Here is a 24237-nt window from a genome sequence, read left to right as displayed (position 1 = left end):
CTCTCAGAATGTTGGAAAAGTAATGACTCTGTATTGATGCTTTAGTTATCCAGAAGTAGGCGTTGTCAAATCTAAACTGGATTGAAAAAAACGATAGTTTAGCCAGACTAGCTTATCCAGACTAGCTTATCCCCTTGTTTCGAGTATTTATGCTAAGCTAAATTGGTTAAGCCAACTGTCTACTGGCTTTATATTAATATTTAGCAATAATATTTAATCTACAGATCTTTCAGCAATAAAAAGAACACATTTCCCAAATCTATTCCTTTAAAACAAAAAGCATTTGGTATATGAGCAGTGGCCTGTCATTAACACTGAAGTTGGCAGAGTAAGGGCGGTTCTCTCCCAATAGTGAAACAGATGTCGATGACAATGCTGTTATTGGAGCTGATACAGCATATAGCTTCTCTTTACATATTTCAAAAATGGAGAGGACAATCAGCTCCTGCTTAATCACCCATTTTAACACTCGCCCTTAGCGGTGATCAAAATGCACCATGAGTGTGAGAACAAACTCTAAGTGTACTGCTTCCATCAGTGAGCTCTTTTGGAAAAATCAATGCAGTCAGGCCTCGAGTGTAAACTCTGAGGGAGAATATTTCAAAGTTTTCACAATTGGGATTCAACTGATTCCCGAGCTGCTTCCCCTACAGTTTCAGCTCTTCACATTTCTAAGAGCTCTCTGCATAACTCGGCATGATTGGTTGCGATTTCTCGAGCAGAACCCAGACAAGCCGATGCGACATCGCCGAAAATGTCACGGGGGGTCAATCAGCACGCTGTCAAAGGAAAGCTACCAATTATGTTGCGACCAATCACACTGCATGCAGGTTTTGCATGCAAATTAGCCACAGTGGACTTTTTGCCCAACTAAATGTTTTGTCTGTTTTTTTCAAATCATGGCTGCCATAGAAACTGAATCACTTCTTGTTTCTCGCAGCAAGCACAGGGTTCACTTTCCTCCCTTCCATATCTAAGCACAACTGTTTGGCTACCCAGATAGAAAGAGAGAAATCGAGTTCGCTATTTCATGCTGTTGCTCATGAAAAGCACCCCAATGGAAAATATATATATGCGTCAGAGTGAATTATCACATCACAGGGCTGCTGATAAAGTCAATGCTTGGCAAAGTATCAGAAAAAAAGAAACGCAGTCCACCAGGAGGCCACTCTATCATTCTGTCGTAAACCTCTATTACAACCACTGCCTGGGATATCCAACACGTATAAATCACCTCACTAATATGACCACAAGCCCCGGTTGCTAACCACCTCGAAAAGAAGAAGCGGGAAACACTTACACAGAAACAACACCCTCCCCCATCCCTCAGTCCAGTCGTACTGACCCGAAAGGCAATTTCAGCCGGGAGTACAAGCATTATTATAGGTCTTGATGGAAATGAATGGAGGGGTGGAGAGCTCGACAGGGTACTGCCTCGCAGTCCATGTACTGCTTTCTGGGTCAGGCGTTTTCTTAGATTACCTGCCGCGTGTGTGACACACACACACACACACACACACTTTTGTATTCTGTGTGAGTGAGGCCGTTCAGTCAGCACCACATGGGTCGTCTAAAATCATTATTGAATGATGATAAGGCTGCTGGCAAGGACGACTTGTTGGCAACACCATTCCTCCTGACCATTTTATCCAGGAATATGATATACCCTCTGAATTCATTAACTACCACTGTGAGCAATATGTTTACAGGCCTTTAAAGAATGTCAACGAAGATGGCTGTGAGAGATATTTCATATTTCCTGCTTTTGAGTTAAGGAAATCTGTTCATCAGTCATTAGCAAGCACATTTCTTTGAGCAAAAGGACGATAAACAGTGAGCCTGCAGTGCCATTAAATGACTTGGAAATGAATTTATGTTCTGCTCAACATTTATTAATCCCTTTTAAGAATGGTACCTTTAGCGAAACACCGGATGTTTTGACATTGGTAGTCCTCAGAACATCCTCGTGTCCATTTAGAAATTAATTACCGCCCTGCGATCACTGCGAGAGCAAGCTGTTTTAATTAGCTCAGCGAGAGCTTGACTTATTCAGTCCGTTAATTCTCCGTAATGCACCACAAGCCAATAAATGTGCACACAGTTCACTTCAGTGAAGTGTATAGAAAAGGTGAGCTTGTGCATGTGTGCAAAAATATAACTACTGCCTATGCGTGCACACACGGAAACATACCCACAGAGCTTGGTGTGCACAGCTGGAATTTCACAGCCAGACACACAAAGGAGTGCGATGCCAAGAACAAAAGAGGAAGAAGACGTTGGTCATTTAGGTCGTTGTTAACACCCAGTTTAGAGGTTGATGCATCCCACAGAGAAAACTAACACAGCCGTGTCTTTTCAGAGCCGGTGCATGTTTCCAATTCCCCTACCTGCTATGAGACAATCAATGGAAAGCTTTTTCGCAGTGGACAGCCAGGAATGCAAAAGGACCCCCGGGTAATAAAAGTCAGTCCCTGATGTAGCAACTTCAATCTCTTACAGTAGCTGCTGGTAAACATCATTGATGAGTAAATAAAGAAAACATTGAGCGGCCCGAGCAGCCATTTCTCTCCACAGGTCAGGACCGGACTTTCATCGATCTTCTGCGGATTGGAAACAACAATACAAAAATATGTCTGCCTTATCTCGGTAGACATTAAAAGCCAAGCCATACAAATCGAGACAAGTTGAGCAGGGTGGGGAAAAATGCAACCATATTGGAAACATAAATTCTGGATTTGTGTCAAGCGAGGTACACTTTATTGTCATTTTTCTGTCAGCCAAGCATCTTGCCCTTCACATTAAAAAGAAATACAGACTACTGTACATTCAGAAAACAACTGCTCAGAGACATTTGTTGCCCTCGGGAGATGTAACTCTTTGTTTTCCATTCTGTGGTGCAAGAAGCTAAGACATATCTGAATCACTCAACTGGTGGCCTATCGCAGTGGTTCCCAACCTTTTTTCCCAAGAGCCCCCCAAATGACTCCTGTTGGAAGTTGCGCGCCCCCCCCCCCACACACCCAAGTCTCAAAAATGCTACAACTACTGTCACAAACTAGATGAATGTGAAGTATTTTGTTAAAGGAGGATGAAAGCGTGATTAAGGAGCACTATTGGAGTGACTTTGATGGTTATTGGACTCAGGATTCATTCATTTGGATTCCCGCTGTATGAAGAAATTAAAGGACGGCGCAGAAGTGGAAACAATTCACAAAGGGATTAAACTGTTTAAAACACATGCTCAAAGTAAGCCGGATTTTGCCGATGTGTTTATGTGGATTCAAAAGTCGTAAATAATCATGTATTGCTTTACAATTATATGTAAAAAAAAATAAATAAATAAAAAAGTCTAAATATGATATTTGGCCTCAAATCATCTGAGGCCTGAGGCACCCTCCCTGCGATCTTTGGCACCCCCCAGGTTGGGAACCACTGGTCTATCGGATCCTGTAATGTTTCCTTTGTTTCCTGTTTTGCATTATTCTAGAACATATGTCATTCCAGGGTTGGTTAAAAAAAGCAGGGACGTGCATGAAACATGACTTTCCAGGACTTCTTTGAGATTATAAGTGGTATTAAAAATGTAAAAGCTACTGTATATAGCTCTAGCAGAGATTTTAATTATTCATAGTTTCTTTAAGGACAAGTATATGAAGCAGCCATCAGCATGCACAAGGCTTTCTTCAGCTAATATCAATAAGATTGCTGTTTTCTGTTACCTCCAATTGAGAAAGATGAGATTGGAAGGTCATTCTTGCACAAATTCACAGATGATCAGGCATTATATTCCATTTTCTGTTTCATTCAATTTATTGAATGTGCATCAGGTCATAACTTCGAATACTCCTCCGGTACACGCAGAAGTAATTAAACTGAATATGATCAACGGCCGGATGTTAAAACAGCTCAACCTGAAAATGCAGCTTAGCAACTGGAGGTGATGCAGTATTATACGGGGAGGAGGACAGGAAGGCCAGCAGCAGATTAACGGTCAAGGAAGAAGGTAATCAAAGAGACCTGTCAAGAAAATAATAAAAAATAAACTGTTCGCTTAACAGTTTGGACCTGACGGTGTCCTTGAAGGCGTCATTACAGCGCTGCCACAAGGGCTGCTTCAGAGAGGTTTTAATCTTCCCTGGTGTTTTGAATAAGAAATGATTCAATTATTCAGACAAAGTTACATTTGTAAAGCACATTTCGTACATTAAAATGCAATGAGCCCTTCAGGTGACGAGACAGGTTGACTGGGCTCATGCTTCATTCATGATGATCAGGTTGGCAATTAATGCGGGAGCTTTGGTTAATTTCCCTTTCCACATGTGACATCAAGACATGCCTATTATTCTGAGACGGTTATTCAAGCACACTTCAATTCTCAAGCAGTCACAATATAAGGTCCGTCATTTGGAGGTAATTCTAAGGTCAGTAGTGACTATTCAAATGCAAAGAGGTTATTCATCTGATGTGGAAGAAGGTGAAGATCAGGGTTAAATAAGTCTTATGTTATAGTTGGAAGTTTGATACCAGTTTAATTTTGTCATTTGGATGTTGTGCTCGTAGCGGCTTATGTTGCCTTAAGCTGCTAGCTTCAAGCTAAGATGAACAACTGTTTACAGAAGTCTGGTTAGCTCATTTCTTTCCAAATGTAGCATTCAAACTGTATGTTACAGCAAGTCTGGACTGGACTCGCTCTTTTTTGGTTTTCCCTTTAGCAAGTGTTGTGGATAGTACCTGTCAATGTTTCTGATAAAAGGATTGTGTCCTGAGGAGATGATATCACAACAGTATAACACAATGACGATTAGCTGAGAAGACCGTCTACAGTGAGGGGGTAGCAGAGAAGACCGTCTACAGTGAGGGGGTAGCAGTGTTTATCGAAACAAAAAAGCACCTGCTAACAAAAGTGAGTCAAATCGGGCAGAACCCCAAGACAACTTCACACCCAACAATTACATTTTCAATATTTTTGTACTAATCACAACCTATATAATCAGTATAAATGTATACAGTTGATATATTAAGTTAGAGTAATGAAATGTTTGGCTAGCTAGCTAAAGATTGGAAGCACAGAGAAACAGCTAGCGTCCCTGAGATAAAACCTGAGATCCTTCAATGCCAAAAGTTAATATCCGATTATCTGCTAGAATAACACACGAAGGCAAAAATGTCACAAAACTAAATATGCGTCTCATTTTAAGAATTGACGCGCAAATATACCACGTTATTATTAAAGATCCTTTTCCGATTTAAATAAACGTGCAGAATCTGGCACAGGTTCAAGTTTGCATGTAACAATGTACGTATACAAATGCATGTGCAAGAAAGCCTTTTTCGTCCAAATTGAACAGCAGGATGTGAAATGTTAGCAACAGGTTGTTCTTCGCCCCCTAACAATCACCTGACAGCCAGGGAACACAGTCTGCTTTTCTCCCCGTTTCCCCTCTCATCTGTCTTTGTCTTGCTTCCTCTTCCTCACCGCCGGCTCCTCTCTCTTGCCGCTCCGCCTCTTCAAACCCCCTAGTCTCTAAGTCTCATTTTTCTCTGTGAATGTCTCTCTCCGAGTAGTCGCACTCCAGCCAAAACAGTCTGGAATGTTCCCACACTGCATGCCACGGAAGATGACATCAGTCCTCAATGGGATTGTTTGTTTACTTGCGTCTATATCAGAGAATTTCCTCATCAGCAATTCATTGTTTATACCAACACTACAAATTCTCATTGTCTCCACCGTGTCTTCCAGCCTCTCTGTCTCCATTTCCCTCTGGTGTGGACATCCAGTCATCTGCTTCAGAATTAGGCTATTCCATGCCATTGCCCAATTGCCCAACAGCACGATGCTCCGACCACAGCAGTCAGACTGAGCGAGGGCCTCAGCCTGCCTTTAAACCCCACAGTAAAACCCAGGAAATACCATCTGTGTGGACACTATAGTTGTTCTCGCAGCATATACTGTATCTGTACTAATGTGTTGAGTGTGTGCAGGAATATATCTGAGAGTCCCTGAGTGCCAGAGTGTTGGAGAGTGTGTTTGATCACTGAAGGACAGGTGTACTCTTTCCTCCCCCCCTGCTTCACTCTGATACAGCACACCTGCCCGCCTCCATCTATCTTTATCCATCATTCCTCATCTCTGTTCTAACCTCCTAATGTTCTCGCATGTCTCTCTTTGTTAGGGGTTTACAATAAAAGTTGTCCCTTTCCTCCACTATTTATCAGGTCACCTTTCCTCTCCCTTCCTCAATTCCCCCCTCACTTTCTCTCCCTTTCTTCATTTCACTGGGAGCCGGCTGCCTTACATCGTGAGCCAGCTGTGAGGCTGCAATCAAACGAGCTTCTGCTGGACCCCCTGGGGTTCTGCTGACACTACGCACAAAGCAAAAGAGAGGGAAACACGTGCACGTCCTTGCACGCACATACTCCGACACAATCACAACCAGAGGGTTACGGACACATAATGAAGCCTTAGTCAAAATGGGCCATACTTATGGTTCTGATTGGCTTTGGCTCTTTAAAAAAAAAAAAGCTTTCCTTATTATTCATAGTATACATTCCATTTGAATGTCCTGTAGGATTTTCTCCATCTCTAAGGGACCGTCATGATGTACATTTTCAGGCTTGCAGTGAATGGATATGAGGCGGAACACTCACAAGAACACATGTACAAGACAAACAATTGCTACAGATGTAAACACAACCCCTGATAAACATGCAGGAGAGAAAAATACCTCTTGTAAATCTATCATCTTGTGAGGCAGCCATCCCTTAATCCCCATTCAAGCCAACCTTTTGCGATGCCTGAGCCACACTTAAGACAGCTGACTGTTTGCTACACGCAGCTATGTCTCCAGTCAGTGCCTGAGTGCGTTGTTATGTCATAGTTGAGAAGAGACCCCCAGTGCGACTCCATAACCCACTTACCGGTAGTCAGAGGGGCTGAAGTTGCAGGAGCAGGCTAAGGTGAGTCATGCATCAGCACTGCATAAGTTGAAAAGAGAATTTCATGGCAGGATGGGAGTCCATATGGAGACAGCGCAGGGAGCTGGGCTAGCTTTCTGTCTGACTTCAAATTCTGCTCAATGAAGGGTTTCATAAGGACATTCAAACATTGCACAGAACTAAAAAATCCACTGCAGTATAAAAAAAAAAAATCCAGCTATATGCTTCATAACGCACAGGATGTAGACTTTATTTTATCATTACACATGTTTATCTACAATCATTAGCAATTAGAATTCATTCTACGCTTTAAATCCTAAGAAAATAATTAGTTAAGAAGATCTGCTCAGTGGATGTGTAGCTGCAGGTTAAAGCTAGTTAGCCTAGCCTAGCATATACACTGAAAATAGTGCTTTAGCTTGTTAGCTTGCACACTTCCTAAAACAAAAAGGAAACTATTGTGTTTTAGTCATAACATGCTAATGAGTTAATTTCATATTGAAGGGGGCTCTTATGCACATTTCTAGGTTCATATTTGTATTGTGTGCCTCGACTGTGACACATGTCTCCATGCTTTAATGTTCAAAAAGCTCTTTATTTTTCTCATACTGCCTGTGCTGCAGCATCTCCTTTCACCCTCCGTCTGAAACCAGACAACCTGCTCTAACGGCCCGTACACACAGCAGCTTTTGGCGATTTGTCCACCGCGTCTCCACCCATTGACTTTGAATGGGGATGACGTCACTTTCCCTCGCTTGTCGCCGAACTGCATTGTGGGGGGGCGAGGCGAAGATTTCCAGGATTTTCAGGATGTTCAGGATTCCAAAGTTGAACAATGTTCAACTTTTGAGGCTGAGCTGGAAGCGACAGCCAATCAGATCCGTTTATGCAAATCTGACAGTTCAAGCGCTAGCCAATCAAACCGCGTGCAAGCTGGGAGAACCAGACCCGCAGTTCATTTCTATATTCCACAAAAATGGAGGAGAACTTAGTTATTGCGGTAGCAAATCACCCGGTTCTTTATGACCAGTCCCTATTTACTTACCGGGATACAAACCGGAGGAACCAGGCATGGAGGGAGGTGGCAGAAACAGTGGGTGAAACTGGTAGGTTTTCGCTTGTTTGGGGATTTTATATCCAGTTTACATCGTTGCTAGTGTACTTCGTTGCTAGCAAGCATAGACAGTATCATTAGCCAGCATGAAATGTAGCATAAAATAGCACCATAGACATTAATCTCATAAATGTTCAAAATGTTAAAAAAATAAATGTTCATCATAGCCCTTCCTATTTGACAATAGTGTAGAAGAACCGGGTTGTTTTGCTTTGTATGTCGGGGGCGGGATATTCATGTGATATTCATGTGATTGGTTGTTGGTCGCGAAATCCCCAAGCTGTCAGACACGCCCAGCTCCAGGATTTTCAAGATTTGGTCAAAGCTGCTATGTGGACACACCGTGATTGGTTAGCTGGTCGGCTCTGTTGTGATTATACAACCGCTTAAAGATGTCCCGCCCCTTACGGCCCGTCCACACAGCGGCGTGCGTTGACGCTTGGAGGTGGGCGTATCTGAAGCTTGGGGATTTTTTGCGAGCAACGCGACCATCAACATGAATCTCCCACCCCCGACATACAAAGCAATAGCAATGTTAAAACGAAGTAAACTGGATATAAAATCCCGAAACAGGCGAAAACCTACCAGTTTCATCCACTGTCTCTGCCACCTCCCTCCATGCCTCGCTCCTCCGGTTTGTATCCCGGTAGATGAACAGAGACTGATCATACAGCACCGGGTGATTCACTACCGCTATAATGAATTTTCCCTCCATTTTTTGGAATATGAGGAAATGACCTGCGTAGTCTCTCCCAGCATACACGCGGTTTGATTGGCTAGCACTTGTACTGGCAGATTTGCATAAACGGGATTTCATTGGCTGACGCCTGCATCGAGGCGTCAAAAGTTGAACATTGCTCAACTTTTGAAGCGAGCAACGCCAGCAACGCCAGCAACGCTCCACGTCGCTTCCCAAAATGCAGTTCGGCTAAAAGTGACGTCACCCCATTCAAAGTGAATGGGCAGAAGCGTTGGAAGCTTCAACGCACGCCGCTGTGTGGACGGGCCGTTAGCCTACCATGACAATGGGTTTGAGCACTAGCCAATAAAAGCACAAGTGTTAAATAGTGATGTCACTATGTTGCGGTAGAGAAACTCCCGGTGACATAAACCTATAACACTCCAAATGCATATTAGGCCCCTTTAATTTAGAATTTGTTGGATTTTAATAGATAATGATTAAACTACTCCCAAGCATTTATTGTTAAAAATATTTTTAGAAGAAATCTTCCCAGTAAGATTTAAATAACTTGGTTCCACAGTGTTACGTAATTAAACTGTTATCAGTGCTCCATTTCAGCCGTCCAAATCCAACTCCCAGGTGACAAAACCGACATGTCCCTCGAGCATGTGAAGCCAGATTTGGCTGACTTTCTGAGGTGTGGGGCGGTCAGAAAATGAAACTCATCTGTTTCACTAGCCTAGCTCAGCCCTGTCTCATCTCAACCTAACTGTGACAACAAAGCTAATAACCGAACTTCCGATCGCACAGAGCTGACAATCATTTCCACTTTTAATTCAATCAAGCGTATCTGAATTATCTGGCTCATACTAAGTATATTTGGCTGCTCACAAGAGCCAAGATCCAGGGAAATACAGTTTGATTAAGGATGAGTTTAACATGAGCAATCCATACCGTGTGACACACCTTGACAGATAGCATTCTCACCTTATATTATACGATTAGATGTCCCTGTTCAACCCAGTCTCACGGCATTTCGTGTTCACCAACACGATTTTTAATCTATTGATTAGTGTTCACCAACACGATTTGCCCCTTTTTTTTCGTGTTGCACAGCACGATTTTAAAAGAAATGTATTTCTACTGCCTGCAGCACGTATTTTTCTCCGGTCGGGTCGAGGAAGACCGGAAGCTGTGTGGTTCATAAAAACATGTTCTTACTCAATATCAAGCCACAGTTATTGCTTTTATTTGAAATCGTATAATTTCGGACTTTTGTTGCCGTCAGTGAGGAAAATAAATGGGGCTCAGAGCCTCAGAATACTGAAATCTGTATTTTTTAAATCTTTTTTTCCTTCTAATTTGTTATTCTTTTCAAAATAACACACTGTTATTTACTCACCAATAACACACAATTATCCTTGCTTTTATTTATTGGTTTAATTCCATAATCTCGGTCTTTTTTGGCGTCCGTCAGGAACTGAATTTCAAAATAAAAATAACCGGAAACAGACGTAGGCATTTCGAGCGATTACCCAAGATCCTCAGCTATGGTTTTAAACTCGCGGATGTTTTAGCCGCAATGCATGCTGGGATTTGGTGTTTATATGATATGAAATCCGGAAAACATTTAAAAAGAATAAAATAATACTTAATTCCGAGCGCTCTTGCTTTTCTCTTTGAAAGTCATCACATAACGGCATTGTAATACACGGTTCGGCTGCATTGTATATTACAGATCTGCCGTAGTTCTTTATTTATAGAGCCCTGATGAGAAGACCTTTGGAAAAACTGAGAAAATGCTGCCGAAACTGAATACTTGACGTGGATCATAAATATATTCAACAATTAAACAACATCTTCCATTTCTCTTCACACAATACGTCTCCTTGCAGTATCAACACTAATTCGGCTGACTTGTACATTTGATCTAATTCACAGATAGGTTATATTTACACCATAACGGTGCACAGCTGATATAAAAGGACTGTAGTTTTTAAAGATATTATTGATTTTCTTTGAATGTAAGAATGTAAATACTGAGTCTGAAATAGTATAGCAATATGCTGTAAAATTATGTGAAAGCATGCATAAAACTACACATCTTCAGATGTTGTACGAAAACATAAGTGTCCTACACTAATAATACAAAGTTATTATGGCTGTGTGTACCTTGTGTGCACCTCCTAGTGGTTAAAGCACGTTATTGAATTATTGTGTTTTATTTGATTAAAAAAATATTAAGAGTACATACTTTCATAGGGGGAAAGTATAAATATAGAATGTAAAAAATCAAGAAGATACTCTAAGTGATCTCTACAATAAAACAGTTTAGTGCAGAATGTACAAAGATATTAATAGGAGGAGGTGCAAAACAGAAAAACGAATTAACCTTTATTTAAACATTAAATAACAGATTAAGGTCTTCTTTTAAATAAGAAAAAAAACTTTGGGGGTATCTATCTACAGCAGTGGCGAGCCGTGACTTTTATACCTAGGCCTTCTGACCCCCCTTCCCTCGAAACAAAAGAAGATCACGTCACAGCGTATACTTCTGCGGAATATCAAAACAGCGGCCCAGGGTGCAAAACACATCAATGACAGCGACCCTCTACCACACAAAACAACACCATTTATATAAACACCTATCATGACAGGGCACCCACAGCCAAGTAACAATTACAAATGAATTAAGTCGGCACGGCGGCCCACATTGAAAATGACTTAGGCCTACCTTTGATGATCAAATCACTTAAACACAAAGTCCATCCTCCTGTCCTTTTGGATGAAGCACTTCATGGCGGGTCATGCAGCTGATCCTTTGCCACTCCAGTTTATCATTGTAACTCAATCTTGAAAATGACTCGGTTAATAATTTCGCAACGATGTCATCACTATCACTGAAGTGAACAATCATTAACGAACTTATGCTAATTATAAATCTATCGATCATAAATCTATCCATCATAAATCTATCGATTATATTTATGATTCGAAAATAATAAAAGTAGGGTAGACATGTGGATATTATCCGGCTGAACAAAACATGCATTTATCTAACAGGTTCGTTTTCCACAGACCTTATTTCGAGCTATTTTCCAAAATCCTATGGAGAAATGCCATTGTTTTCTGTCGAGGGAATCCGAGCGTAGCTTACTTCCGGGTTTTAGGACGCGTCACTGCACCACTTGCATAGACGTCACAGCGGGCGGAACTTGTCATAAAGTCCGCAAAAATAATGCCCGCCCATTTAGAGGGAAGATGTGATTGGTCAATTGTACTGTCATTTGACATTACTCTCTCATTGAGTTACTATAGCGGGCCCTCAGTGAATGTAGAGAGGGACCAACAAGCCCTCCGGTCTTCACATAACTCGCAGAGACGGCATTTAACCCTTCACATTCTAACAGAAACTGAACAGGCAGATTCGAAGGATTTATTTCTTTGGAAATATTATTTTAAATACAACTAAATCAAGTTATTTTGGTAAAACTAATGAAAAATGTAACAACAAAAAAATATAAAAAATTATATTTAAAAAAAAATGTTTTTTTTTTAATGTTTTCAAATATTATTTTTTAGAATATCTTAGGCCCTCACAGAGGGCCTAGAGGGCCCTGACGGCTCGCCACTGATCTACAGATAAATATTAAGCCTGACAAAGTACTTAACGTCTAATATATTGCTTTCCTGCAATGTTAACTATGTTTCTTGAAAATGAGACCTTGTGTCTCAATGAGATCTACACCTGTATAAATAAAGGCTAAATAATGTTGAAGCACTTATTTTAACTGATATTATACATATGAATTATACTCTTATGTATGTAGATAGAATAAGAAATGTGCAGAATATGACAGTTTAATGGTGGAGGTACACACATATTGATAGATGTCTTGTAATGCACTGCTGAGGAACCTGTGACCCAAGTGTTTCATTCATTGCATAACTACACCGTAGTTGGGTATATGATATGTCAATAAACCTTTGAAAATCTTGAAAGGGATGTGCAAAATAGCCATAATCTACAGGCTTTAATTAACTATTAGTAGAGAATAACGAGTAATGAATATACTTTATTACTCGTTTCCATTCATGTCAATTCCAGATACATGTTTAGTCTTCTCTAGCACCAACTATCAAATATCTCTCCTGATTGTTGGCACTTGACAATCACCTTACCTGAATTTGACTCAGGTGTAACTAAAGTCTGATTTAAGGGTTGTTTATATTTCACATAATTAATCAGAATCTGCAAAGTAACTCAAATAAATGCAGTGGAGTAAAAATACCAGGTTAACCTCTGAATTGTAGTGGAGTAGAATTACAAAGTAACAATGAGCTGTCATGTGGGTATTAATGCTGTGCATTATGGACACAAGCGATTTTCACCCATTTATTAATTATATGTTTTACATGTGATAACACCAATGTGTTTAATACTTGCAACTTCTAATTGTGGGGAAAACGAAAACGTTCAGTAGAGACGTCCCATAGAACATTTTGCGAAACACAATAGCCAGCATCTGTAGTTCTGGGGGGGCGTTCGATTCCAGTTTTGGATAGTCTGGCGTGGTTTCGTTCCATTTCACACAGCTGTTTGACGCTCTGCGTAACTTTACGGGGACTGTAGTCCTAAACGATAGCTGGGGATTATGGGTAGTGTAGTGTCTTCGGCCATCCTAAACTCAGAAATGTTGACAATCGCAATGATGCTCGAAATGTCCCTTATAGGCCTACGTCTGTTTCCGGTTATTTTTATTTTGAAATTCAGTTCCTGACGGACGCCAAAAAAGCCCGATATTATGGAATTAAACCAATAAATAAAAGCAAGGATAATTGTGTGTTATTGGTGAGTAAATAACTGTGTTATTTTGAAAAGAATAACGAATTAGAAGGAAAAAAATATTTAAAAATACAGATTTCCGTATTCTGAGGCTCTGAGCCCCATTTATTTTCCTCACAGACGGCAACAAAATGAAAATGAACACGAAATGCCGTGAGACTGGGTTGCCCTGTTACATGCATCTATACTAACCAGTGTTTTTTATCATCGAGTTAAGACCGTAAAGTGGTTTTACGTGTTCATGGGGCTAAAATGACAATAGGACAAGGCGGCTGAGATGTCTGTCCACACAATGCACTTAATTCCTTGATCCTGCCATAATCTTGACCTTCACTTTACAAGACGGCATGAGTGTAATAATAACTGAGACACACTCCTCTTCTCCCTACCCCTCCTTCTGTATCTACTCGTAAAGCCTTGCCCAGAGTAAATCCAATCATTGTGCCATGAATAATCTCTTCACATCTCTGCTTTGAATTTAAATCTATACGTTTCAGCTCATCCTGACTGTGAATGTTGGGGGGGATCAACACTTTTGCCCTCCAGTTAAAGCCGTTCTTGATTCCTGCTGGAAAAGCCTGATCACGCTCACGTGCACCAGCAATGTTACAAAATGATTTTTGGAGAACATGCTAATTGGCTTTCTTGCCAATAGATAGTTAGTTAGAGATTAGATTAATAGAGTTAATTAGCATTCAGACGCTAATGTGTTTATGTGTGTAGCAGCAGCTAGTTAGCGTGGCACAAATTGGAAAAAATAAGCATGTACATGGTCCGGGTCTAATGCAAACTATGTGATATGAATGCGAGACCATATGGGTTTCAGAGAAAGTGCTATGTTGAAGCAGAAGCCTTAGAGCAGGCAGAGTTTTGGCAGCCTCCACCTAATGTTTGCCTATTAGGGAGCGTGGCACGGGTAAACAGCCACTAAACACATCCTCAGCCCTTGTAATTTTAAGATAATGGCTTTGACATTTCAATGTCGAACCCACTGCGAGCCACAGCAAGCAGGCCTCCTGAAAAGCAGGGCACGATGGTGGGAACCGGGATGCTACTGAATGTTTTATCTCTCATCCCATTACTCCTTCTGTTCCAGGAGAGGAAAGGGGACATTCAGCATTTATGTATACATCTGGTTCTGGTACATTTAGCTTAAATAGGATGCATGCTATTTGTCACTGGGTTGTAGAAGTGATGAAAGATGACTTGGTTGGGAAAAGGCCAGCACACTAAACTCACTTAACTGGAGCTTTAAAAATCATAGAAAGCTAAATAGCTCTTCTTAAACTATATACCCTTAATGATAATAATGAATAGACAAATGACTAAAAACCTCTGGCTTTAAACATGGTTTAAGGAAGTTAAAATTGCATTTTGAAAAGTGCACAAAATTTCCAAAACTGTGCCTTCAGGTTGATTTGAATAAACAACAAAAAGAGGGACAGATCATGGATTTGCTGCTGCAATCCCTCTGCTAAGAAGCAACTTGGGCTATAAAAGCACATTTATTTTTCCCAAATAAATTGCAGGCAAGCGTCAGGCACATCACTTTGCCTGCATTAGAAGGTAATGCCCCATGACAGGCTGTAATTACCCACAGACGAGAGACTCAGCTGGAGAGAAGTGGGGGGTGGGGAGAGGAAGGCGGAAGATAATTGGTGTGTGCGGCCATAGATATATATATATATGTGTGCGGCTCTATCTATGCATGTATCCGAGTTGATGTGTGTGTGTGAGTGGGTGCGGCGGGCTCTGACTCAGCACATCCTCACGGGCCTCAGAGGCGGCTGACTCTTTTATTACCTAAAGATGAATCCGTCCCATAATCTAATATTCCCGCCATATACGAATGCCTGACTTTAGCTATAACCACAGCGTGCAGGCTATGCAGAAAAGACGTGACGCAGAGGGCATGTCATTTTTTATGGGCGGGCCAACAAAACCGGCACAAATTAAATACCATTACAACAGCATGGCCAACAGCATTGCGTAAAGACGCACGTCGCACCAAATTACGCATAAATAAACAGCAACATACAAGCAACCAAGTATTGTGTGCGTGGTGGCACAAACACCAGTAAATCAAATCAAGGAACTTTGCTTGGGCCCTACACTTGGCCAATACAGCAGCAAACAAATGTACGCATTACACAGCGACACCACATTACGCACTGAGCAGCAGGTTTCATTACTATGGAAATAGTCTACTCACTGTTTGATGTCAATAATATCCCGCTGTCCAATTTGTGTGTAAAACAGAAAAGGCAGGCTTCAGAATCCAAATGTAGAAGAACTCCAGAATAGGCTACAGTGTTACGCACACAAACTTGCTTGGGTACAGTGTTCTAAATAGCGATTGGTCCAAATGTGGGCTAATTACAAGCCTGTCCCTACCTGGCCCTCCCACAACACCGGGACTGCTAATTGCCACTCATCTAATATAGCTCAAACAAGCCATATGGTGTTAATATTTGGATCATTCCAATAATGGAGGACTGTTTCTGTCCCACCGATGACATTTCAAATAATCCATTCCAAGAAAATGCTAATATACAGATAAAATGTTGCTAATATACAGTTAAAATTGTATGTATTTCAGCATAATCTACATGTTTATATGTATTACTGTGTTTTCCCAGAATATAAATTTACTTTTTTTAAGGTAACCTAAGCATATCAAGGTTGCAACAATTACATAAATTATATGTAAATAAATAAATAATGTTTAAATTATAGAGGTTAATATTGTGAAAGGTTACTCGTATTCCACTGCTTTCCTCGTTACGTGTTATGGTTGAAAGATTTCTTTAGATGTCATCTTTCCAAAACTCTTCCAAATCCTTGCTTTGTGCCAAACAGTGCCTTTCAGATAACGAACCAGGCATGCTTCCTGCAACCAGTAAAATACCCAGCAGCCCCTCGGACACATGTCCAGCCCGGCACCGGGACTAACTGGGGTGAAAGCTCAGAGAACAAATCCCCCTTCAGAGATACTGTGACATCCATCGTTTCATTTTCCCTGTACGCTCTCATTTCTCTCCAGCTCACACTCCTAATATTTGCCAGGCACTGCTAGCAGTCTGTGTTTGTTCAGTGTCTTAAAACCAGCCATGATAAATGAGCCTGGCTGATTGTCTTTCTCCTTTTTATACTTGGTTTTTATTCTATTACATCCATGTAATCTATCTCCTATGTATCCTTTTATTCCTTCCATACATTTGTCACACAACAACAGCACACAGCAAAGTTTACTCCGTTTATTTTCCCATTTTTATTTTGACATTGTCAGGTATAACTCAAGCGAGGCACAAGGGGAATTAACGTGTGGAAAAGGCAACTTGACCTCAGAGAAACACAAACTTTAAGGCAGCAATAGTTTAAGGTTTTTCACAGCGTAGAAAGGACAATAGCTAGAAAAGTTAGTAGTGCGTGTTTGTACAGCAAGAAACTTGAAGACATTTGTTTAAATAAACCGGACAACACCCCATACAGGGTCAGTGTCTCTAGGTATTATATACAGTCTCATAGCCGATGCATCTGTCGCTTTGCAATTCAGGAATAAATACATTTCTGGAATATTTGAAAGCAGCTTGTAAAATGGCTTGAAAATTAAACTAGCAGCCACTTTAATACATGTATCTGGTGGATGGTGCTAATTGTGTACCCTGTGTGAAAGTGAAGATTGGCAAGTTGGCCTTGTGGTTCGATGTTGCCGTAACCAGAGTTCAGCCGCACAGTTTTTGATCCATCCAGCTGAAACGCTTTAAGACACCGAGACCCTCCCTCCCTGCTCACACAGTTTAAGTTAAGATTGTGAGCTCCATATATAAAAAGGTGAAGGATTATATACATACATTTTAAACATTACATTTTGGCATTAACGATGATCCCAAACCATCTCCTGTGCGTTTTCAAGGCACTAAATACAAAAAAAGGCAACCAGTAACTTTTCCAAAGCAATAGTAAGGCATTAATGGCAGAAAAAACGTTCAAAAGCATGATATCACATAGTCCAAAAAATATAAACCTTTAACAAAAACACCCAATTTGGTCTTTTACCAAATACCATATATTAAGAAACCATAGTAACGCGTTTCACTTGATTTTATCCACTATAATTGCGACATATCTTACCAAAAAAATTACATTACAGCAATTAAGCATGATACATAATATATACTATCTCCTGTTATATACAATAAAAGGAGATTATTTTGTTTATATACACCTCGTACCCAGCTGTCAACATGTAAATGTCACTTTCCTTCATTATTAAGAGTGCACCAGTTTGATGCCCTGCCCAGTGTCCAGAACAGCAGGAGGGAACCAGGCTAGTTTACACCTCCTGAAGCAGCGCAGACAAACGCTACACAACCAGAACAGGTTCAGGCCACAGCACCAGTTGGAGAGGTGCACCATGGGATATGTAACCTTGGGAAAGTGCGTCTTCCAATGCTTGGCCACGTCACTTCCTGTGGGAAGGTGAAGCGTGTAGTCGCTCCAGCGTTTGGACACGCCGTACGCCGCCATCACGGTCCTCCCCTTGTCCGACCACTGGGTGTCGCTGTCTGGGTTGCAGTTGAACTCCACCCACTCGGAGGTGAAGTCTCCCAGGAGGGGGATGTCTCCACCCTCGGGGTCCACCCTGGTGACGGACAGCTCGGCACCTTGTGCGGCCACGTAGACGCCCTCCATCCTGCGTATCTCCTTCACCCAGGGGAGGGAGTTCTCAGTGTCCAAGACGATGATGAGGCGGGAGCAGTGGCCGGCGTTCTTCTCCTTCCACAACTCCAGCAGCTGGCCCAGATGGAAGCTCTCAACTCCTGCAGGAGAGGAGGTTAGAGAGTGAGATGGAGAGGAGGTTAGAGAGTGAGATGGAGAGGAGGTTAGAGAGTGAGATGGAGAGGAGGTTAGAGAGTGAGATTTAGAGAGTGAGATGGAGAGGAGGTTAGAGAGTGAGATTTAGAGAGTGAGATGGAGAGGAGGTTAGAGAGTGAGATGGAGAGGAGGTCAGATAGTGAGATGGAGAGAAGGTCAGATAGTGAGATGGAGAGGAGGTTAGAGAGTGAGATGGAGAGGAGGTTAGAAAGTGAGATGGAGAGGAGGTTAGAGAGTGAGATGGAGAGGTTAGAGAGTGAGATGGAGAGGAGGTCAGATAGTGAGATGGAGAGGTTAGAGAGTGAGATGGAGAGGAGGTCAGATAGTGAGATGGAGAGGAGGTTAGAGAGTGAGATGGAGAGGAGGTTAGAGAGTGAGATGGAGAGGAGGTTAGAGAGTGAGATGGAGAGGAGGTCAGATAGTGAGATGGAGAGGTTAGAGAGTGAGATGGAGAGGAGGTTAGAGAGTGAGATGGAGAGGAGGTCAGATAGTGAGATGGAGAGGAGGTTAGAGAGTGAGATGGAGAGGAGGTTAGAGAGTGAGATGGAGAGGAGGTCAGATAGTGAGATGGAGAGGAGGTCAGATAGTGAGATGGAGAGGAGGTCAGAGAGTGAGATGGAGAGGAGGTTAGAGAGTGAGATGGAGAGGAGGTTAGAGAGTGAGATGGAGAGGAGGTTAGAGAGTGAGATGGAGAGGAGGTTAGAGAGTGAGATGGAGAGGAGGTTAGAGAGTGAGATGGAGAGGAGGTCAGATAGTGAGATGGAGAGGAGGTTAGAGAGTGAGATGGAGAGGAGGTTAGAGAGTGAGATGGAGAAGAGGTTAGAGAGTGAGATGGAGAGGAGGTTAGAGAGTGAGATGGAGAGGAGGTCAGATAGTGAGATGGAGAGGAGGTTAGAGAGTGAGATGGAGAGGAGGTTAGAGAGTGAGATGGAGAGGAGGTCAGATAGTGAGATGGAGAGGAGGTTAGAGAGTGAGATGGAGAGGAGGTTAGAGAGTGAGATGGAGAGGAGGTTAGAGAGTGAGATGGAGAGGAGGTCAGATAGTGAGATGGAGAGGAGGTTAGAGAGTGAGATGGATAAGAGGTTAGAGAGTGAGATGGAGAGGAGGTCAGATAGTGAGATGGAGAGGAGGTTAGAGAGTGAGATGGAGAGGAGGTTAGAGAGTGAGATGGTGAGGAGGTTAGAGAGTGAGATGGAGAGGAGGTTAGAGAGTGAGATGGAGAGGAGGTCAGATAGTGAGATGGAGAGGAGGTTAGAGAGTGAGATGGAGAGGAGGTTAGAGAGTGAGATGGAGAGGAGGTTAGAGAGTGAGATGGAGAGGAGGTCAGATAGTGAGATGGAGAGGAGGTTAGAGAGTGAGATGGAGAGGAGGTCAGATAGTGAGATGGAGAGGAGGTTAGAGAGTGAGATGGAGAGGAGGTCAGATAGTGAGATGGAGAGGAGGTTAGAGAGTGAGAAGGAGAAGAGGGTAGAGAGTGAGATGGAGAGGAGGTTAGAGAGTGAGATGGAGAGGAGGTTAGAGAGTGAGATGGATAAGAGGTTAGAGAGTGAGATGGAGAGGAGGTCAGATAGTGAGATGGAGAGGAGGTTAGAGAGTGAGATGGAGAGGAGGTCAGATAGTGAGATGGAGAGGAGGTTAGAGAGTGAGATGGAGAAGAGGTTAGAGAGTGAGATGGAGAGGAGGTTAGAGAGTGAGATGGAGAGGAGGTTAGCGAGTGAGATGGAGAGGAGGTTAGAGAGTGAGATGGATAAGAGGTTAGAGAGTGAGATGGAGAGGAGGTCAGATAGTGAGATGGAGAGGAGGTTAGAGAGTGAGATGGAGAAGAGGTTAGAGAGTGAGATGGAGAGGAGGTTAGAGAGTGAGATGGAGAGGAGGTTAAAGAGTGAGATGGAGAGGAGGTCAGATAGTGAGATGGAGAGGAGGTTAGAGAGTGAGATGGAGAGGAGGTTAGAGAGTGAGATGGATAAGAGGTTAGAGAGTGAGATGGAGAGGAGGTCAGATAGTGAGAAGGAGAAGAGGTTAGAGAGTGAGATGGAGAGGAGGTTAGAGAGTGAGATGGAGAGGAGGTTAGAGAGTGAGAAGGAGAAGAGGTTAGAGAGTGAGATGGAGAGGAGGTTTAGGAGAGTGAGATGGAGAGGAGGGTTAGAGAGTGAGATGGATAAGAGGTTAGAGAGTGAGATGGAGAGGAGGTCAGATAGTGAGATGGAGAGGAGGTTAGAGAGTGAGATGGAGAGGAGGTCAGATAGTGAGATGGAGAGGAGGTTAGAGAGTGAGATGGAGAAGAGGTTAGAGAGTGAGATGGAGAGGAGGTTAGAGAGTGAGATGGAGAGGAGGTTAGCGAGTGAGATGGAGGGAGGTTAGAGAGTGAGATGGATAAGAGGTTAGAGAGTGAGATGGAGAGGAGGTCAGATAGGAGATGGAGAGGAGGTTAGAGAGTGAGATGGAGAAGAGGTTAGAGAGAGTGAGATGGAGAGGAGGTTAGAGAGTGAGATGGAGAGGAGGTTAAAGAGTGAGATGGAGAGGAGGTCAGATAGTGAGATGGAGAGGAGGTTAGAGAGTGAGATGGAGAGGAGGTTGGAGAGTGAGATGGATAAGAGGTTAGAGAGTGAGATGGGAGAGGAGGTCAGATAGTGAGATGGAGAGGAGGTTAGAGAGTGAGATGGAGAGGAGGTCAGATAGTGAGATGGAGAGGAGGTTAGAGAGTGAGATGGAGAAGAGGTTAGAGAGTGAGATGGAGAGGAGGTTAGAGAGTGAGATGGAGAGGAGGTTAGAGAGTGAGATGGATAAGAGGTTAGAGAGTGAGATGGAGAGGAGGTCAGATAGTGAGATGGAGAAGAGGTTAGAGAGTGAGATGGAGAGGAGGTTAGAGAGTGAGATGGAGAGGAGGTTAGAGAGTGAGATGGAGAGGAGGTTAGAGAGTGAGATGGAGAAGAGGTTAGAGAGTGAGATGGAGAGGAGGTTAGAGAGTGAGATGGAGAGGAGGTTAAAGAGTGAGATGGAGAGGAGGTCAGATAGTGAGATGGAGAGGAGGTTAGAGAGTGAGATGGAGAGGAGGTTGGAGAGTGAGATGGAGAGGAGGTCAGATAGTGAGATGGAGAGGAGGTTAGAGAGTGAGATGGAGAGGAGGTTGGAGAGTGAGATGGATAAGAGGTTAGAGAGTGAGATGGAGAGGAGGTCAGATAGTGAGATGGAGAGGAGGTTAGAGAGTGAGATGGAGAGGAGGTCAGATAGTGAGATGGAGAGGAGGTTAGAGAGTGAGATGGAGAGGAGGTTGGAGAGTGAGATGGATAAGAGGTTAGAGAGTGAGATGGAGAGGAGGTCAGATAGTGAGATGGAGAGGAGGTTTAGAGAGTGAGATGGAGAGGAGAGGTCAGATAGTGAGATGGAGAGGAGGTTAGAGAGTGAGATGGAGAAGAGGTTAGAGAGTGAGATGGAGAGGAGGTTAGAGAGTGAGATGGAGAGGAGGTTAGAGAGTGAGATGGATAAGAGGTTAGAGAGTGAGATGGAGAGGAGGTCAGATAGTGAGATGGAGAAGAGGTTAGAGAGTGAGATGGAGAGGAGGTTAGAGAGTGAGATGGAGAGGAGGTTAGAGAGTGAGATGGAGAGGAGGTTAGAGAGTGAGATGGAGAAGAGGTTAGAGAGTGAGATGGAGAGGAGGTTAGAGAGTGAGATGGAGAGGAGGTTAGAGAGTGAGATGGAGAGGCAAGAAACACCCAGAAGCATAGAAGGAGGAAATGTAGGATGCAAAGACAGTGGAAGGAATCATAAATACTTCTTTAAAGTACATAGCCCTATATGTTTTATATTAAAAAGGGCTTTTTCAAATGACATACCTTGTGGCATGTATCAGGTTAATTTGCATGTATGTGTTATATGTGTTCCAAAGCTAAAAGTAAGGCTTCATGATTTGGAAAAAATAACTTATTGCGATTGTTTTGATTGATATTGCGATATTTTTCCGATATTATTGTTTTTGAAGTTTTCTCTTTCCTGTAGCGTGTTATAAAGGTTTTTGTGCAGGAATGGTCTGCAAAGGCTAAAATCTCCCCCCCCCCCCCGAAACACCTCATAGGTAGGTTTGCAAGTTGAACAAACTCCGAACCAAAAGGACTTGATCTTGACTCAATTTAGTTGAAAAAGGGGGAAACAGAAATATACAGGTGGCTATACAGTAGAGTCACTTTTGGTTGAGTGTCCTGTTCAAGGACATTTCTACAGGACACATGGCTGTTGATGGACACAGTGGCCTAGCAGGGATCAAACCTGTCAGCTGTCACCTGCAGGAGTGTCTATATGTCTGTCTAACTGCTGTCATCTCAAACACACAGACTGCACAGACATCCACCTGGCAGATCTAAAGTACAAAGATCAGAGCCGAGGTACCAAATTATTTCCTTTTCACCTCAAATAATCATTTAGTAAATAAAAGCAGAGGGAAACAAATCATTCCTACTGCAAGCCACAATACTTGGATATGGAATTGGGCTCCTTTCACTTGCCTAAAAACAAGCTGATTTAGACACACTGTTGTTGCAGTATTAAAACAGGCATGTATTATATTGAAAAACACAATAAAGACAAACTACCTCTTTTTCTAATCACTGCATGATTTAGGACTAGACTTTTCCACACTAAGTCTTTATAACTGTAGTGGAAATATGACTATGACTGTTGGCAATTTTAATTCAGGTAAAAACTAGCCCACTTTTCAAAATGTGTACAATTACCCACCAATGGAAAACATCCCTTCATGGTGACACAGTAATCTTCCTTGTTTGCAGCGGCACGCAGAGATAATGCGTTAAGTAATTTCTGAACCGAGGCGCTGGAGCTGACACGGTGTTAACCTGCTGTGATTCTCATTTCTATTGAAGGCATGCTCGTGTCACAGCAGAGCGTCTGAAACTCTCACAGAATCTTCCTTATAGCAACTTAACTTCTGAGGCAAGTCCTTCAAAGTAACTCTTTTGGCTTACTTTGTCTGATCTGCGCAAATCAGACTCTGATTGAAGGGGAGCAGAGGAAATGGAAATCAGACTGTAATGACAATTCAGTTTGGAGGGAGAAAACAATATCCACCTAATGCTACCCGACAGCAGGAGAAGCTGTAAATACAGCTTTTGTGTTTTCTTTTTGTTGTGTTCAACTCCAAGTCAAGTCTTCAGTAATTTTCAATTATTATTTATGTGGAGAGATAAAACTGATATCCAAGTCACTGTCAATTGTAATGATTGACAGTGGCACATTTTCATTTGAGGCAACTGAGTGACTCCTGTGGGACGCTGTCATAGATGAACCTGCTGAAAAATAACGCAACAGCTGTTATCATTTAATAAAGTCATCTGAATGGGTGTTTAAAATGGTTATGTAATACTTTTCACTAAACAAAAGTAGATTTGTTGCAATGATTTTATTCTATTGACTATATTTATTGTATTTGTATGTATTATAAATTCTATCTTGACAATTTATATATATTTTTTTACATTGTCATTCATGTTTGTTGATCTGTAAAGACTTCTGATACAAATGTGTTTTGGGATTTTCGGCTATATAAATAAAATTGTAATCAAATTTCTTGAACTGTCAATGTTTAAGGCAGTTTATGAGATGTAGTTTGCCAACATCTTTTGGATGGCGGGTGTTTATAAACTCATGAAACCTGTGGCTGTAAGCACTCTAATCTAATACACATTCAAAAGGAAATGTTCTACTCATTTTAAAGTTTAGATTTGTATTTTGTGTCTCTACTGTGACATGTCTCCATGCTTTAATGTTCAA

General features: G+C 42.1%; 1 protein-coding gene across 1 annotated transcript in view; it reads right to left on the bottom strand.

Annotated features, from left to right (window-relative positions):
* Positions 1-16821: 16821 nt before the first annotated feature.
* Positions 16822-24237, bottom strand: part of tmem168a (transmembrane protein 168a) — a 28640-nt gene continuing 21224 nt past the window's right edge. Inside the window, exon 6 of the mRNA XM_034234292.1 lies at positions 16822-18401. Coding sequence (XP_034090183.1) covers positions 17851-18401 — 551 coding nt within the window. The 3' untranslated portion in view covers positions 16822-17850. The remainder of the gene's footprint in view (positions 18402-24237) is intronic.

This window comes from Gymnodraco acuticeps, unplaced genomic scaffold (assembly GCF_902827175.1).
Source record: "Gymnodraco acuticeps unplaced genomic scaffold, fGymAcu1.1, whole genome shotgun sequence".
Taxonomy (NCBI): Eukaryota; Metazoa; Chordata; class Actinopteri; order Perciformes; family Bathydraconidae; genus Gymnodraco; species Gymnodraco acuticeps.
Note: the sequence above shows the minus strand (reverse complement) of the source record. Positions and strands in the feature narration are given on the sequence as shown.